The following is a 14,815-nucleotide window of genomic DNA, read 5'->3' on the forward strand; positions in this document are numbered from 1 at the left end:
TAAGTGACGGAAATAAACCCTGTTCGTTGGACATTGGGTCATGGAGCTTCGACCTCCATCCCTGAAGGCAGCCTCGGAATCTGTGATTTTGCCATCCACAACATCACACGTTTCCAAGTCATGAGCTTTCTTACTCCAAAGCAGGCTGTAGCGCTACCCAGACTGCCTCAGATGTCCTCCGACGCATCATGGACCTTCTTTGGTCCTCTAATGACCGAGTACTCCTCTATCGTTAACCTGATCTCTCTTGTCTGTGTAAGTCAAGATCGACCGAGTTTTCCCCTGTGCTTGTGACTGATTTACGGATAGCTCGGCCTTGGTCTTATGCTGTTCATACCTGTTCTTCTTCTCGTGATCTTCGACCTCTTCCTTTGGATGTGGAGGAATATCAGTAATACGAACCCACCTGCGATTGTCGATTCCGAACGCGATAGCGTTGTCACTACGAACCCACATGCTGCTGCAATAGCAACAGGAATAGACAAAGCGTCACTTTAATCATGATAACACACAACGAACTGGAAATACGTGAATTCTCATTGGGGCTTCAAACTTGATACTTTTAATTTGGCTATTCAATATGGACTTTTATGCAATCTGCGACAGGACCTTGATCAAATCAGCTGTCACTCCCATGGCGGTCACATCACCTCCAGCACCGGCACCCTGGACAATCAGAGGGTTGCTTCCATATCTCTCGGTGTAGAAGCTGATGATGTTATCACTACCCTTAAGAGCAGCAATAGGGTGCGAGCGGTCGAATTGCTCCAGACCAACCTTGACCTGCTTGGAAGCAGCATCAATGCTACCAACAAATCGGACAACCTTGCCAGCCTTCTCAGCAGCAGCCTTTGTCTCCTCCATCTGAGAGTCAAAGGCAGGGAGCTTCTCAAGGAACTCATCGCCGCTGGAAACAGACTCCAGCTCCTTGGGAATGAGGCTTTGCACGGGGAAAGAAGTGGGGGACTCAACGGGGATGCCAGCCAGACGAGCAAGGATGGTCAGCTTGCGAGCGACATCGAGGCCGTTGAGATCGTCTCGGGGGTCAGGTTCAGTGTATCCCAATGACTTGGCCTTCTTGACCTCCTCAGACCACTTGCCACCCTGGCCCTCGGTAGGAGCAAAAGAGTTGAATAGGAAGGACATGGTGCCGCTGAAGACACCCTCGATCTTGGTGATCTTGTCACCAGTCTCAACCAGGTCCTTCAGAGTGGAAATAACGGGGAGACCAGCACCGACGGAAGACTCATGGTAGACACGGGCTCCAGAGGACTCGGCAGCTGAGAAGATGTCCTGCCACAACTTGTATGAGCCTGAGAAGGCCTTCTTGTTGGGTGTAACGATGCTGATGCCTCGGCTCAAGGCAAGAGGGTAAAGTTCCGCAACATCCTGAGAGCTGGTGTTGTCGACAAGAACGCTCTTGGCGGGGGCCTTGGCCAGGTACTCGACGACCTGAGGGAGGGCGAGAGGGGCCTTGGTAGAGGAGCCAAGTGTGTCGACGACGTTGCCGATATTAAGGGGAGAGTAGTCGTCGTTGAAGAGGGCTTTGCGGCTCGTGGCAATGTATGCGAGGTTCAGCTTCGGTGCTGGCTTCCGAGCAGCGAGGGATTGGAGCTGGTCGATGAAGGCCTTGCCGACACCTCCGGCGCCTGTTGGTGACAGTTGTTAGTTTGTAGTGTTTTATAGCTTTGGCGTTTCAATTACCGATAATTCCAATGAAAACTTGTTTGGGAGCGGCCATTGTTGCTGTTGCACTGAGAAACTGTTGACGAAGCTTGTGAAAGAATAAAGTCAAGCTCCGATGGCGGGGCACTCAAGACGGTGGTGATATGAGCACACCATAACCCCGCGGTGTATTACCCTACAACATCGGAGACTTCTAAACAGCAACCAATTGGATAACCAATTGATGAGCCCACTTTGTTCATGATATCAATATCTTAGAAGATCTTATAGGTGATAATAAAGCTGTGGATATGTGGCAGATTAATCAAGCGTAGTAATTTGAGTAACTCAAAGTTGTTGCTTCAGTACTTTAGGTTGTCAACTATGATTGCCTCAGGCTGAGTATGGATGGGCCTGTGCCATTCTAAAGCAGCGATATAACATTGTCTTCCTCTATGATCAACGATTATCAGCCACAAGAACACACGCAAACCGCAACACATATTGGAAAGGATGCCTCAAGATCCGAATTTATACGGTCAGCGACCAGTCAAGAAACAAAAGCGAGATGCAACATTAACCAGGTCGCTCGACTTCACTGCTCAACTGACATCACTGATGTCAAATAATTCATCAGGGGCGACATCTGCTGGCCGCGCACGACCTCGGAAAGAAGGAAAAGATGACATTTTCAAAGGGACAAAACCAAAACGAAGCAAAGGGTCTGATGCATCAAAGAAACTGGAGCTGAAGGAGGTCACTGGCACAGAGGAGGAAACTCAGGAGTTGGCGCGAGCGAAGCGCAGAATGGAGGAAAAAGCACGACTATACGCTGCAATGAAGCGAGGAGATTACGTGCCAAAAGAGAATGAAGCAGCGCCCTTAATAGACTTCGATCGCAAATGGGCGGAAGGAGAAGAAGGGAAGGAAGATTATGAGACAAGCAGCGATGAAGACGGAGCCGACGACAGCGGCGAATTGGTCGAGTATGAAGATGAGTTTGGCCGTCTACGAAAAGTTACCAAAGCAGAGAAGGACAGATTAGAGCGCAGAGCGCGCCGAGGTCTACTAGGAGCCGAAGAGCTCGAGCGCATGTCTGCAAGACCAGCAGCACCCAGCAATCTCATCGTCGGCGACGCGATCCAGTCTATGGCCTTCAATCCCGATGACCCGGAGAAGATGCAAGAGCTGGCGCGGAAGCGAGACCGTAGCGCAACGCCGCCGCCAGCGCAACACTACGACGCAGACTGGGAGATCCGCACGAAAGGCACGGGATTTTTCAAGTTCAGCAAGGACGAAGAGACTCGAACGGCGGAGATGGAGGGGCTCGCGGAAGAGCGCCGCAAGACGGAAGAGCAGCGTCGGGCCCGAGAGGAGCAGAAGGAGGCTAGGAGACGGGAGATTGAGAAGCGGAGGGAGGATATGGCGGCACGGAGGGCCAAGAAACAGGCTGATTCCTTCTTGGACAGGCTAGGGAATTAATGGCTGGTGGTTCGCTGAGGAATCAAGTATTGGAGGTTGAAATTGAGAAGATATTCCGTACAACGGAATTAGAACATGGACAACATCGAGCGATATCCCAATGTGGTGGCTCCGCAAAACACCAAGCCAAGAAGCTTATACGAATTGGGTCGGCATTTGCGCGTCCGAAGTACATGAACAACCTTGAAAAAGGCTCAAGATGCTTGGTAAGAAAGTAAGATACCATCCACTTCTTGTCTAGACTAGCTTTGCGCAGCGCCTTAGCCCGTGATAGGATCCCATAGTTTACAATTCAATGAGGGTGTTGTCAAATGTTGGGAACTCAATTGAGAACCAGGAACATGATACGGATACGCAGACAGGGCAGGAAAGATAGCGAATTGATGGGACATTCCCATGTATGCGCTGTGGAAAGGCAGAATAGCAATACGAGTGGGCTGAATCCAGTCTGAATCCTTCGATCTCAGCCCATGCAGGCAAAATGTTGGCTTATTGATGGTTCGAGGTTAGGGCCAGCTCCCTGGCTCTCAGATACGAAATGCGATGCCGCGACTAATATGGAAGAAAAGACGCATTTCTTTAGGCACAGTGTGATATCCTTGAAACATGCGTCAGTTTCTCATTCCACCTACTGTATTGTGGTCGGCTAGGACGGTTGCGACTGAAATATCGGGAAATTATTGAGGGAAAAAAAGGCCGCCAACATTTTTTTGACCGATCATCGCAGCGATGCGTGGCTGTATGGACGGGCCGGAGGCAGACTCGAAGGCGGAATGAGAATTCTGAGACACCGAAATTGTAATGGGCTAATCAGAGATGCATGAATGAATGCGCGGCTGCGTCGAGTCGAATGCCCCTGGAAGAGGATTCGTTGTCCTCTTCATCATTGTCCTCGTAAGCTTTCACTGCTGCAACAGCGTTCATGTAATGAGACTCGGTCGGTCTGTAAGTTGTCGTGGACATCTGAACTCTGTGATGGCGGCTTCGGTACCCGTTCATAGACGCTGATTGGTAGAAGCCACTCAAGCCAACAGGGCGGAAAAGTAATTCGGCCAATTGGGGCTTTGGATGCAGGGGCACTGCTTGTTGCTTACACGGCGGGCATTCGCTAGTTCAAGCCTGCGCCAGCATGCATCCAGGCAACACAGCACAGCGAAAGGACGGGGATGAGTGCATATCGAGAAGAGAAGAGGCACAAGGTGAGGTGGCAGAGTGCATCAAACACACCGAAGGTGCCTGGGTGCCCCCTTTGAGGCTTGCTAACATGTTCGAGTCGCAGAATGCACCCTGGCACCTCAGTCGTAGTCCCAGTTATGGTGGAGGCTTGGTGCCTTTGCGCAGGATGCGCCGTCTCAGAATTGGTTGCACTCAAGAAATCGGCCAGTCCTATTAAGGTTGGCGTATAAAAGTGTGACTCATTGCCCGGACCCATGTCTGTCCGAAGGGCGCGCTTTTGGAACAGTACCTGAGAGCGCAAGTTATCTGCTAACGCGAACCCCACCAAGGCCAGGTCAGAGATTGTTAGTGTCAGACTCTGCCCCATTATTCCGGGCTTGTACCTACAGCGAAAGCGCACAAACCTTGCGGGATTGCTGCCTGAGAAATACAAATTGTCTCCATCTTCCCATCCTGAGGCTTCTTCTTCTTCTCTTTTCTCTCCACCCCCAAATCATCATCACAATACAATATCATCAACAGTTAAACGCGTAAGGCGATCGTCAAGATGTTCTAAATCACCCCCTTCCCCCGTTATTCCCAAGTCCTCCGTCAAAATTACGTCCCAGGACCTTAACGCATCAATCCCCACTCAACCACCCCGTTCAGCTCACCTCTCGGTCGACCTGAACTCTAGCCCTGCTTTGAATAGCTTCAGCTCAAGTTCTCTCACAACCGCCAACATTTCAGTCCAAGACTTTCCAGTCTTCACCACGGATCCCCAGTCACCATGGCTTCCCTCCACGAATTCCAGCCTGCCGGCACAATCCGCGCAACAGTTACAGAGTCCCGAATCACCACAACAGGACTTTGTCTTGTTCGATCCACCTCAGCCCCCTAATCGGTCAACTACCTCGCTGCAATCTCAGCGTCGTCACTCGTCTCATCTGCACAATCGTCACCAACAGCCTGTCTCCCCTGCTGCACAGAATCAACGAGTCGCCCAGTTGCTCCAGGCTTTTGGTCATTCTTCGTCCCCTGTAAACCGTCCTACGAACCAGTTTTACGCCTCTTCGGCTCCATCGTCATCTACCGCTTTGAACAAGCAGAACCGCCCTGCTAGGCCTCCAGTCCCTCTCTTTTCTCAGAATACAGGAAGTGTCCCGCAACAAACCGCCAAGATGATGAACGCTGCAGGTTTGTGCATCCGTGATCTCACTTTAAGAACCACTAGCTCACCAATATCAGACGTCGAACTCCCTGAGGAGTTTACCGCCTTCGATGGCGGGGCCAACACGGCTTTCTCTTCACCTGCTGTCCCCTCTGTCTTTGACTTTGGCGGCAGCTCTTCCAGCTCTATTGGCAATCTGGCGACTATCTCGCCCCAAGATCTTTTTGCTCATGACAACTTCATGTCTGCACCTAACTCGTCCGCACTGACGGCCTTGACTTCACCATCTATCTACAACGAGTCCCCTGAGTTCGATGGATACGATGTGTCTCCAAACTTTGGCAGTGCCGATTTCGATGGTGCTGCAGACCCTTGGTTTCCCTTGTTCCCCCAGGACAGCAACGTTGCTCCTGCTCAACCCAACAGTGTTGAGAACTCACCAGAGCTTAAGTCTGATGAAGTCGATTCAGACAGCCAGTCTCCTGCTCCCAGTCGCCGTAAGTCGGGTACATCTCCTTCCACCCGCCACTCGTCTGTGGCCGGTGTAAATGCCCGCAAGCGTGATAAGCCCCTGCCCCCTATCGTCATCGATGACCCTAGCGATATCGTCGCCATGAAGCGTGCTCGCAACACTCTTGCCGCACGAAAGTCTCGAGAGCGAAAGGCTGCTAAGTTGGAAGAACTTGAGGATAAGATTGCTAAGCTGGAAGCTGAGCGCGATCACTGGAAGAGGATCGCTCTTGCGCAAACCGGCATGCAATAATGGATTAAAAGTGGAATTTCTTTCTTTTGCCAACACGGGATTTCGTTGGTTTGTTATTGTGTTATAATCAGGTTTCATTGATTCTTATAGTCAATCAGTCAATCAAATTGCTTTAACTGAACTGCATCTTTCTATGTGACTGCCATTAAATCATTTGCCGTACCCATTATGAGTATCATCTCTCCACTTGTGAATGTCGATTCCAATTGTAAATTCGTTGAAATTGATGCGTTACTCCGTCTTGTTACCAAGGGTCAATCCACCCATCTATCAAGCATATGAATTCACATGCTAGAGGCGGTCCGTGTCTTTGAGCCGGTAGTCAGCGAATGATTGGTGTAGACACTCAAGATTGAATAGTTGATGTGGACTTATCCAATAGGGCTGGCCAATGCCTGTTGACTGCGTTTATTAAGACTCAACAAATCAAGTGGCAAACTTGGCATTCACTGTGAAACAGTAGATCATTGATCAACGTTGATAATGGCACTGAGCTTAGTAAAATCATGTCAAGATGCAGTAAGCCTTATGGATGGGCAACGGTCAAGCCGAGATAAGCATGGTGGCTAAGCCCTGTTATCATCGGTTTAAGCTTATGGCCTTAGCGGTTCATTGGTGTCTCATTTCTTAGCGGTATCGTTTGGCATCCAATCACTATTCAAGGTGTTCCTCTCATCTCTTGAGGTAGACCTGGACGTCATCCTCCAGGTTCATGTTACAACGATCAACACATGCCGGCACTTAACTTGTATCTGCCATAGTTAGTTCGGCTTCCTCGACCTTAAGCAGACGCTACCAACTCTGCCAAAAAACATACTCGAATTTGCTGCGTTTATGTAAACTATTATTAATGTTTCGAGGCAATGGCCAAGCTGATACAGGAGTTGAAGAGCCCGTCAAGGACGCCAGAGGTTGAGTTTACAGAAGCAGTCAGTATCGAAACTTCACCATGTTTGCCTCATTCTCACATGGGATACAGCCATCTGACAGCCCGTCTCCGGATAGTCGAGAGGCAGCTGGGTATGAGAGTGGCTTTGCGAGAGATCTCGACGTAACTCAAGATGATTTGCTTGAAGCAAGGGAGGTTGCGTCTACCTTGTCTCTCGAAGATGTTCACAAAGTAGGTTTGGATGTCGGGTTAGACTTGATGATAGACTCACAGTATTCAGACAATGAAGAGAGTATATACGCTTCATAAAAGAGACCCCAACTTTCCTCTCTCTGTCCTTAGGAAGATTGAAGTATTCCTGAGTATGGCACCCCACAAGCATTCGACTATCACATACTCATATCAAACAGAAACCGACGACATTTTTCAACACCCAGAGCGCCATGAAGCTCTAATCCAAGAAATAAAGATCGAGGCAGCACTCATCACACACAACTCTCCATATGCTGAAGTCAGAGCAATAGTCAGTAACCACGACGACCCAAGCATGCCGTGCTCCACGATCCGTGCTTGGTTTGTGGGCATCATCTTCTCCTGCGCCGTCTCCTTCATCAACAGCTTTTTCGAGATCCGGCAACCAATGATCAGTGTCAGCACTGCTGTTCCTCAACTCTTGGCCTATCCGTTCGGGAAGTTTCTCGAGAAGACTCTTCCTGATATTGGTGTGACTATATTTGGTGTTCGGCACGGCCTGAATCCTGGGCCTTTTAATAAGAAAGAGCATATGTTGATCACTATTATGTCGAGTATATCGATGGGTACGCCGTATACCAATTATATTGTTTGGATACAGTATCTTCCATTTTACTTCAACCAGCCTTACGCGATAAGCATCGGGTATCAACTCCTGCTGGGACTTTCGTCCAAGTTCATTGGTTACGGCCTCGCTGGTATCTGCAGGCGTTTCCTTATATACCCATCATATTGTTTATGGCCAACAACACTGGTCTCTATCGCTTTGAATACGGCATTGCATGATGAAGCCGATATGCCCGTTCCTGGCCCCTTCAAGAAGACTTGGAATACATCCCGCTTCAAGTTCTTCAGTATTGCATTTGGAGCAATGTTTGCCTACTTTTGGCTTCCCAACTATCTATTTGCCGGCCTGACCTGGTTCAGTTGGATGACCTGGATATCTCCGAATAACCGCGATCTGGCAACTATAACGGGAGGACACACAGGCCTGGGTTTCAATCCTTTCCCGACCTTTGACTGGAATATCGTCACACTGGGCTGTGACCCTCTCATGGTGCAATTCTTTACCACCTTCAACCTGTTTTGCGGTACAATGTTGTCCTTTTTTGTCATTCTGGGGGTTTATTACGGAAACGGCTACTACACATCTTACCTCCCTGTTAACTCGAATCGCGCCTTCGATCATTTTGGTGGACTATACAATATCTCTGCTATTCTAGATGAGCGTGGGATATTTGATCCTGAGAAGTACGAGGCATACTCACCTGCATTCCTCACGGCGGCTCATCTAGGATCATACATGATGTTCTTCGCCATGTATACAGCTGCTCTCACTTATGGTGCGCTTTATCACCGCCACCAAATCGTGTTAGGTTTCAAGAGCCTCGTCAACAGCTTTCGATGTTCTAAAAAGGGAGACACAGAAGATGGACAGGTGTCAGATGCGCACAATTGCCTTATGAGGACATATCGCGAAGTCCCGGAATGGTGGTACTTGGTATGCCTCGCTTTGGCTTTCATCGTTGGAATTGTTGCCATATCTCAATGGCCTACACATACTACCCCAGCAGTTGTACCCTTTGGCATCATACTGAGTCTCATCTTTGTTGTACCAGTTGGAATCATATCAGCTACTACCGGCATTGCTGTCCCACTTAACGTGATAGCTGAGTTCCTGGGGGGCTCCTTTGCCGAAGGAAGCGCCATTGCGTTGTGTTTCTTCAAGACGTTTGGATACACATCATGCGCCCAAGCCATATACTTCAGCGCAGACTTGAAGCTGGCACACTACATGAAGATACCTCCGCGCTTCACGTTCTGGGCACAAATAGTACCAACGCTTGTTTCCACCTTCGTCTCTATTGGGGTTCTACAGTACCAGATTCACTTGGAGGGTGTGTGTACGCCAGATGCGCCTTATCGCTTCACGTGTCCTGGTCTGAACAATTTCTTCACTGCTGCTGTTTTTTGGGGAACTATCGGGCCTAAGAAGCTCTTTGGACCCGGGGGCCAGTATGTCGAGACCCTGGTAGGCTTTCCCTTTGGTGTTGCTTTAGTGTTGCTGTTTTGGTGGCTCGGGAAACAGTACCCAAATAACAAAATTATTCGAAGCACTCACCCTGTTGTTTTCCTTGGAGGTGGTATGATTTGGGCGCCGTATAATATCAGCTACATCTGGCCAGCTGTGCCGATCGGCTGGTACTCTTGGATGTATATCAAGAAGCGATATCTCGCTTTCTGGGCAAAGGCAAGTTCACAGTTCAGCTACATTCAGTGATATACTGATAAGGAACAGTACAACTACATCCTTTCGGCAGCTTTCTCGGTTGGCGTTGCGCTTTCGGCGCTGGTCATATTCTTTACTTTGCAATACAATGATATAAATCTGAACTGGTGGGGAAATAGAATCCCGTTCGAGGGATGCGATGGAACTCAATCATGTTTTCTTAAGACAGTTACTCCTGGAGAGTATTTTGGACCTCGACTGGGTGATTTCCACTAAAGGCGGCTTGGGTAAGTTTGGATGTGCACTCAATATTTAGGAAATTGACGATGAATTCTATGAATACAGATATGGAATTCGCTTGCGCAGGGAGATCTTTACAGAAAAGAGTGTGCCAGTAACTCAGGTGGTATATACAAAATTCAGAACGCCTCGCCTAAACGACGAAGACTGTAACCCGCAGAACCTTATCCACGACTCCTACATCTAATACCCACACTCATATGGTGAGAGACAGTCCGGGCTGAAACAAGACAAGTCATAGAACTGCCAAGGGGTATCATCCTCGTCATCCCGCCCTTGAACTGCATCCACGAATTCACAGAAAGGCTGGTTCAAGTCATGCTCTCTGTAACCGTAAACGACAGATTTACATCCATCAAACTTGGCACAGCTCTCTCCACACGTCTCCACGCTATCTGAGTCGCCGTACCCAAGGACATTGGCCTTCTTGCCGTTGCGATGACCGGTGTGGCCGCAGTCAGCAGCCTGAGGTGGATCTTTGCGAATAGTGTAGCGGAAGCAAGTTGGTCGTGGGGGAGGAGATGTGGTTGTCGAGCACTTGGTTGAGGTTGTGCTTGAGAATGTTGTAGGGATTGAGGTGGTGCACGGAGTAGTGGAAGATGAAGATTTTGATGAACTTGAAGAAGACTCGGAGCTAATCGTGGAAGTTGAGCATGGTGACGATGTAGATGACTCATGGGATGTGGTAGATGAATCAGACGTTGTAGTACTTTCGCAAGGTGTTGTAGTACTAGAGACGGTAGATGAAGAAGTCTCGCATGGAGTGGAGGAGGAAGCTTCAGATGTTGTTGAACCTGAAGACTCAGAGGTTGAAGTAGCAGAAGTGCTAGTCTCACTTGATGTCCAAGTAGAAGACGTCTCGGAAGACACTATTGAGGTCGTGAAGGGTGTAGAAGTTGATGTCTTTGAGGTAACCGAAGATTCGGAAGTGGTGGTCTCACTAGTAGGGGCTGTAGAGCTTTCAGACGACGTTGAGGCATCAGAAGTTGAGCAAGGTGAAGTAGTCCCCGAAGATTCTGCTGTCTCATATGTAGATGAGCTCTCTGTAGTGGAAGAACCCTCACTTGTAGCTGAGGAGGCTTGGGATGTCTCGGAGGTAGTGCTTGAAGAAGTTGTAGTGTCGTGTGTGACAGTGGTGCTCATTGAAGATGAGCTGCTGTGAGAGTTTGAGGAAGTCGATTCCTTTGTAGATTCAAATTCTGTAGTGGATGAAGCGGTGGCCACGCTCGTAGTCCCAGAAGTTTTGGCTTCTGTATGTGATGTGGACGAAGCCCCAGAAGTTGTAGAGAATGAATAAGTTGGATAGGTTGTGTCAGCAGCACTAGTAGTTGTTGAAAGAGTGGAATTGTTGCCCTCTGTTGTGGTAGAGGTTTCCATAGCGGTGCTTGTGTCCTTGGATGTTTCTGTGCTGATTTTGGAGGTTGTGATGTGGCTGTTGGTTGTTGTAGTGACAGAGTATACAGAAGGAATGGAAGAGGTGCTACATGCTGTAGCTGTGGTGCTCATGGAGGATCCATGAGAGGTAGTTGAAGGCTCTTCAGTACTGATAGAGATAGTAGGCTCAGTAGTAGAGGTCTTGGAATGAGTGGAAGACGTAGTACTCGAGTCCAAAGTTGGACCATGGGAACTAGTAGAACTACCAGTGGTAGTTGAAGAAACGAGAGTTCCAGTCTTGGTAGTAGAAGACTGGGGAACAGGGTATGTAGGCACAGTGTAAGGTGGTACAGTATAAGTCGGCGAGCGACGAGGCTTGCAAGGTCCAGCCTGAACGCTAGCGATGCTGGAAGTAGCAAGCAAGAAAATGAATGACTGTGACCAGGCCATTCTAAAGAATCGAATGAGTGACTGTGAACCGGCACAACGAGCGAGTGAATAAAGGACTGGCACTGCAATAAACACCCCCAACTTCCGCTTCTTATATATTGTATTCATATCAAGCTCGCTCTCTATGACACCAAACGACTTACATCATGTCTCTTCTAGAACAAATCCACAGGTTTATCGCGTTTACCCAAATCCGGCGTTTTCTCAGCCCAGACGTTACAAACAAAACGGCGCTCCCCAATAGAACGTCACCGCCCCTGACGCTAGAAGCCAACGGTCCTAAACGCCACGATCTGCCCTTGGTGGCGTTAGCATCTCCAACCGTTCTAACAGTTATGGCGGTCCCATGGTGTAAAACAAGAGGTTTTAGACTTTCTTGTTGAGTGGGTATGACGCTATGGAGCGGTGTATTAAAGGAGCAAACGATGCGGTTTTGCCCTGCAAGTTACGGTGTAAGAGGTTGGTGGCGTCACAGGATATAGGGATTGCCGTTGCCCACGTTGGAAAAAGCCGTCCGCCACTGAGTCCAGAACTGCGGTTTTCAATCGAGAGGCTGTTTCCACTTAGGTGTTCTTCTAGTCTTATGATGTGATGAGTTTGTCAGAAGGAAGCTATGGTGTGTTTTTTGTTTGGATAGTCAGGGGTCACAAGATGGGACTGGGCTGGGCCACTGGGGAGGATGAACATCAGAGCTAGGGACATCCGAATAGGTTCGGCCATGTACAAACATGATCCATGCAGTTGCCATATGTGGTCTGCATGATCGTGACATGTTGTGACAGGCAAAGGTGTCCGACCCGTTCCGCCGGGACTGAAGAGTTGATCGCACAGACAGGACTCGGGAAGTGACAACACTCTGCAGCTTGGCAATAGTGGCAGCCATGTATTATCTAGAAATAATAGAAAGAGGATACTGTAGGATGTAGTCGTGTATTGTGTTCTGGTCTCTAGGAAGATGTCTCTCTTGAGTATACAAGCGAGTGTCATCAACGGATTGGCAGCAAACAAGACGCGAGCTCTAGACACATAACACTCGATTCAGTGAAGCAGTAGAGTCATAACTCTGGAATGCTGAACCTGGTAGTCTTCAAGATTCGCTGGCTCATGGTCCTTGCTCATGCTTGCAAGGCAGCCCGAGATCTCTAAGCATCCTGTCATCAGCACCGTCTTAGTTCATGCACAGCACGGATCGAAGGTGTCTCAACACTGATAGTCATTGCGGTCTTAATAATAAGTTAGTACCGTTATTAACTGTGTGTTGCACTGCTGTACTTGAAGCTAAACTACATGCAAGCGTGCAGGAGTTTCCGACCCGAAGATCTGGTCTACATGAGGCCGCATCCAGCCTGCAGTCGGCAAGCCAAGCATGGAATGGCCGTAAGAGCTAGTAACCCAAAGAAACTGAGCTATAGAGACTTGAATGGTGTTTGCTAGTAAATCTTCTGTGGCTGATAACTGGTAACGTGCTGCTGCTTACGGCCACTTGATCGAACCTGTCACGACACTCATGAATGATCTTATCACTACCCTATCTCCGCTACAGAAATCTCCTTAGCAAAATAATCAAGTCTCATAAGTTAGTGAATATATTTCGTAATGCGTATTTTGAGCAAGTACTCCTGCTATTTTACGCCGAGTTCTTCAGCTACTAGTCCACTGCATGTGGTGCATTCGAAGAATAGAGTGATGTTCTTAAGGAATAGATTAGGTTGAAATACCGAGGGCATGATTTAAGTCATAACTAGCTTATTAAAGCGTTAGTCCTGGAAATATTGCCTCGTGACTGAAGTTGTATGACTTGGCCTCTCCTTAGAAGTGGCTTCATGATCTTGCTTCTTGCATGATTACGATATGACCGGATTTCATTGCCCGCAGTGCTCGTTTTGTTTTCCTCAACACCTATTGATCATTAAAGTCATCTCTACTTGGATATAGGCGTCTAGGAAGTCTCTAGTCGCCTGTATAGTCTAACCCTTTTAGACTCTGATAGAATGCCACTCAGCGAAATTAATCGAGCCAACGCCCACCGATACGCCAGCAATAATCGTAACGGAATTTGGAGCCTCTTAATTTCATGTATAAATAGACTGACAATAATACCACATTATCTAAGCGAAATGTCTGGCGCACTACAAATCTACGGTAGCATCGTAATTTCGTGTATGGTCACTACTTGTGTTCCCCAGACACTCCTTCGATGAACTTCTCAATCAGACCTGTGGACGAATGTAATTGACCCTATCATGATTATAGACAGTGATATCGAAGTAACAAATGTATGTTAATTCTATTTGTAGATAATGGCTCGATGCTATTAGGAAAAGGAAGGTCTTCGTCTAGCGATAACTCAGCTCGATGCAACACACGATGTCTCGTATCGACTGCTTGACGAACTTTAAATCATACTTCCAAGTTCCGGAGGAATAGGCATTAAATTTTCAGCTCATTTCAGTGCGATGTAGAACGGTGCAACCTTACCATGATTGTCGTTTCCCGCCGTTGTATCAACCATCATTGCAGATCGTATAAATTAAAAGATGCTACCTTGACGTTACTTCAAGCTGGCTCTTGACCATAACTGAGTGACACGGTTGTGCATACATACAACCACAAGCAGACACGTTACTTTCTTGTACTCCAGTGTAAGTGTCTGGCTGTATAGGCAGGGGAGCTGGACCAAAACCGCGCAGCCTTCATCTTCGACAGTAGTATCTCAAGTTTAGGGTAGCAACTAGTATGTGAAGACTCATAGAGCCTGGGTCGCTATACGACGACAATCTTGGCACTACGGAGTGTTCGTTGGTGTTGTTCCAATGATTGGAGCGGAAGCGTACCTTAACCTTTCCAACTGGGAATACTAAGGGCTCAAGAACAATGCTAGGACAGAACTGTCACACATGCATCGTATGACCCAAGTGCCTTTATTGTCCTTCCTTTCTTGTAGGTGAAAGTCCAATGAGAGACTGGGTAATGGATTGATTGCCTAAAGTGAGGTTCCTTAACATCAATGAAATGGGGGTTTCGCATAATGGGGGTTTCAGATAGAGGTCCCTTGACATGATATGATATCCCGGCCAAACACAA

The 14,815-nt window shown here is 48.2% G+C and overlaps 6 protein-coding genes across 6 annotated transcripts; 4 read left to right on the top strand and 2 right to left on the bottom strand.

The window, feature by feature from the left end:
• Nucleotides 1–31: 31 nt before the first annotated feature.
• Nucleotides 32–1,762, top strand: FVEG_15342 (hypothetical protein). Its single transcript, XM_018904465.1, has 2 exons — nt 32–255; nt 310–1,762. Exons 1-2 carry the CDS (start codon nt 121–123, stop codon nt 496–498), a joined length of 324 nt encoding a protein of 107 aa, XP_018748000.1. The 5' UTR covers nt 32–120; the 3' UTR covers nt 499–1,762.
• Nucleotides 518–1,850, bottom strand: FVEG_03824 (homoserine dehydrogenase). Its single transcript, XM_018891483.1, has 2 exons — nt 1,705–1,850; nt 518–1,649 (listed from the first exon to the last, which is right to left on the bottom strand). Exons 1-2 carry the CDS (start codon nt 1,739–1,741, stop codon nt 589–591), a joined length of 1,098 nt encoding a protein of 365 aa, XP_018747999.1. The 5' UTR covers nt 1,742–1,850; the 3' UTR covers nt 518–588.
• Nucleotides 1,815–3,607, top strand: FVEG_03823 (hypothetical protein). The gene has a single exon (XM_018891482.1). It carries the CDS (start codon nt 2,179–2,181, stop codon nt 3,145–3,147), a length of 969 nt encoding a protein of 322 aa, XP_018747998.1. The 5' UTR covers nt 1,815–2,178; the 3' UTR covers nt 3,148–3,607.
• A 669-nt stretch (nt 3,608–4,276) lies between these two features.
• Nucleotides 4,277–6,236, top strand: FVEG_03822 (hypothetical protein; the record flags this gene model as incomplete). The annotated part of the gene is made up of 3 exons (XM_018891481.1): nt 4,277–4,346; nt 4,846–5,499; nt 5,551–6,236. The coding sequence occupies 3 exons, from the start codon at nt 4,277–4,279 to the stop codon at nt 6,234–6,236; spliced, it is 1,410 nt and encodes a 469-aa protein (XP_018747997.1).
• An 863-nt stretch (nt 6,237–7,099) lies between these two features.
• Nucleotides 7,100–9,973, top strand: FVEG_03821 (hypothetical protein; the record flags this gene model as incomplete). The annotated part of the gene is made up of 5 exons (XM_018891480.1): nt 7,100–7,165; nt 7,216–7,356; nt 7,406–7,487; nt 7,536–9,628; nt 9,677–9,973. 5 exons carry the CDS (start codon nt 7,100–7,102, stop codon nt 9,881–9,883), a joined length of 2,589 nt encoding a protein of 862 aa, XP_018747996.1. The 3' UTR covers nt 9,884–9,973.
• Nucleotides 9,974–10,090: 117 nt separating this feature from the next.
• On the bottom strand, nt 10,091–11,731 carry FVEG_15341 (hypothetical protein; the record flags this gene model as incomplete). The annotated part of the gene is made up of 1 exon (XM_018904464.1): nt 10,091–11,731. One exon carries the CDS (start codon nt 11,729–11,731, stop codon nt 10,091–10,093), a length of 1,641 nt encoding a protein of 546 aa, XP_018747995.1.
• Between the last annotated feature and the right edge of the window lie 3,084 nt (nt 11,732–14,815).

The sequence above is a fragment of the Fusarium verticillioides genome, chromosome 2 (assembly GCF_000149555.1).
Source record: "Fusarium verticillioides 7600 chromosome 2, whole genome shotgun sequence".
NCBI lineage: Eukaryota > Fungi > Ascomycota > Sordariomycetes > Hypocreales > Nectriaceae > Fusarium > Fusarium verticillioides.

What these genes read in the sequence shown, in the direction of transcription:
- FVEG_15342 (XM_018904465.1), top strand. Translation starts at nt 121, where the DNA reads ATGAGCTTTCTTACTCCAAAGCAGGCTGTAGCGCTACCCAGACTGCCT. An exon ending in ACCTGATCTCTCTTGTCTGT is followed by an intron (nt 256 to 309) that starts GTAAGTCAAGAT and finishes ATTTACGGATAG; the next exon opens with CTCGGCCTTGGTCTTATGCT.
- FVEG_03824 (XM_018891483.1), bottom strand. Translation starts at nt 1,741, where the DNA reads ATGGCCGCTCCCAAACAAGTTTTCATTGGAATTATCG. An exon ending in AGTTTTCATTGGAATTATCG is followed by an intron (nt 1,650 to 1,704) that starts GTAATTGAAACG and finishes TGTCACCAACAG; the next exon opens with GCGCCGGAGGTGTCGGCAAG.
- FVEG_03823 (XM_018891482.1), top strand. Translation starts at nt 2,179, where the DNA reads ATGCCTCAAGATCCGAATTTATACGGTCAGCGACCAGTCAAGAAACAA.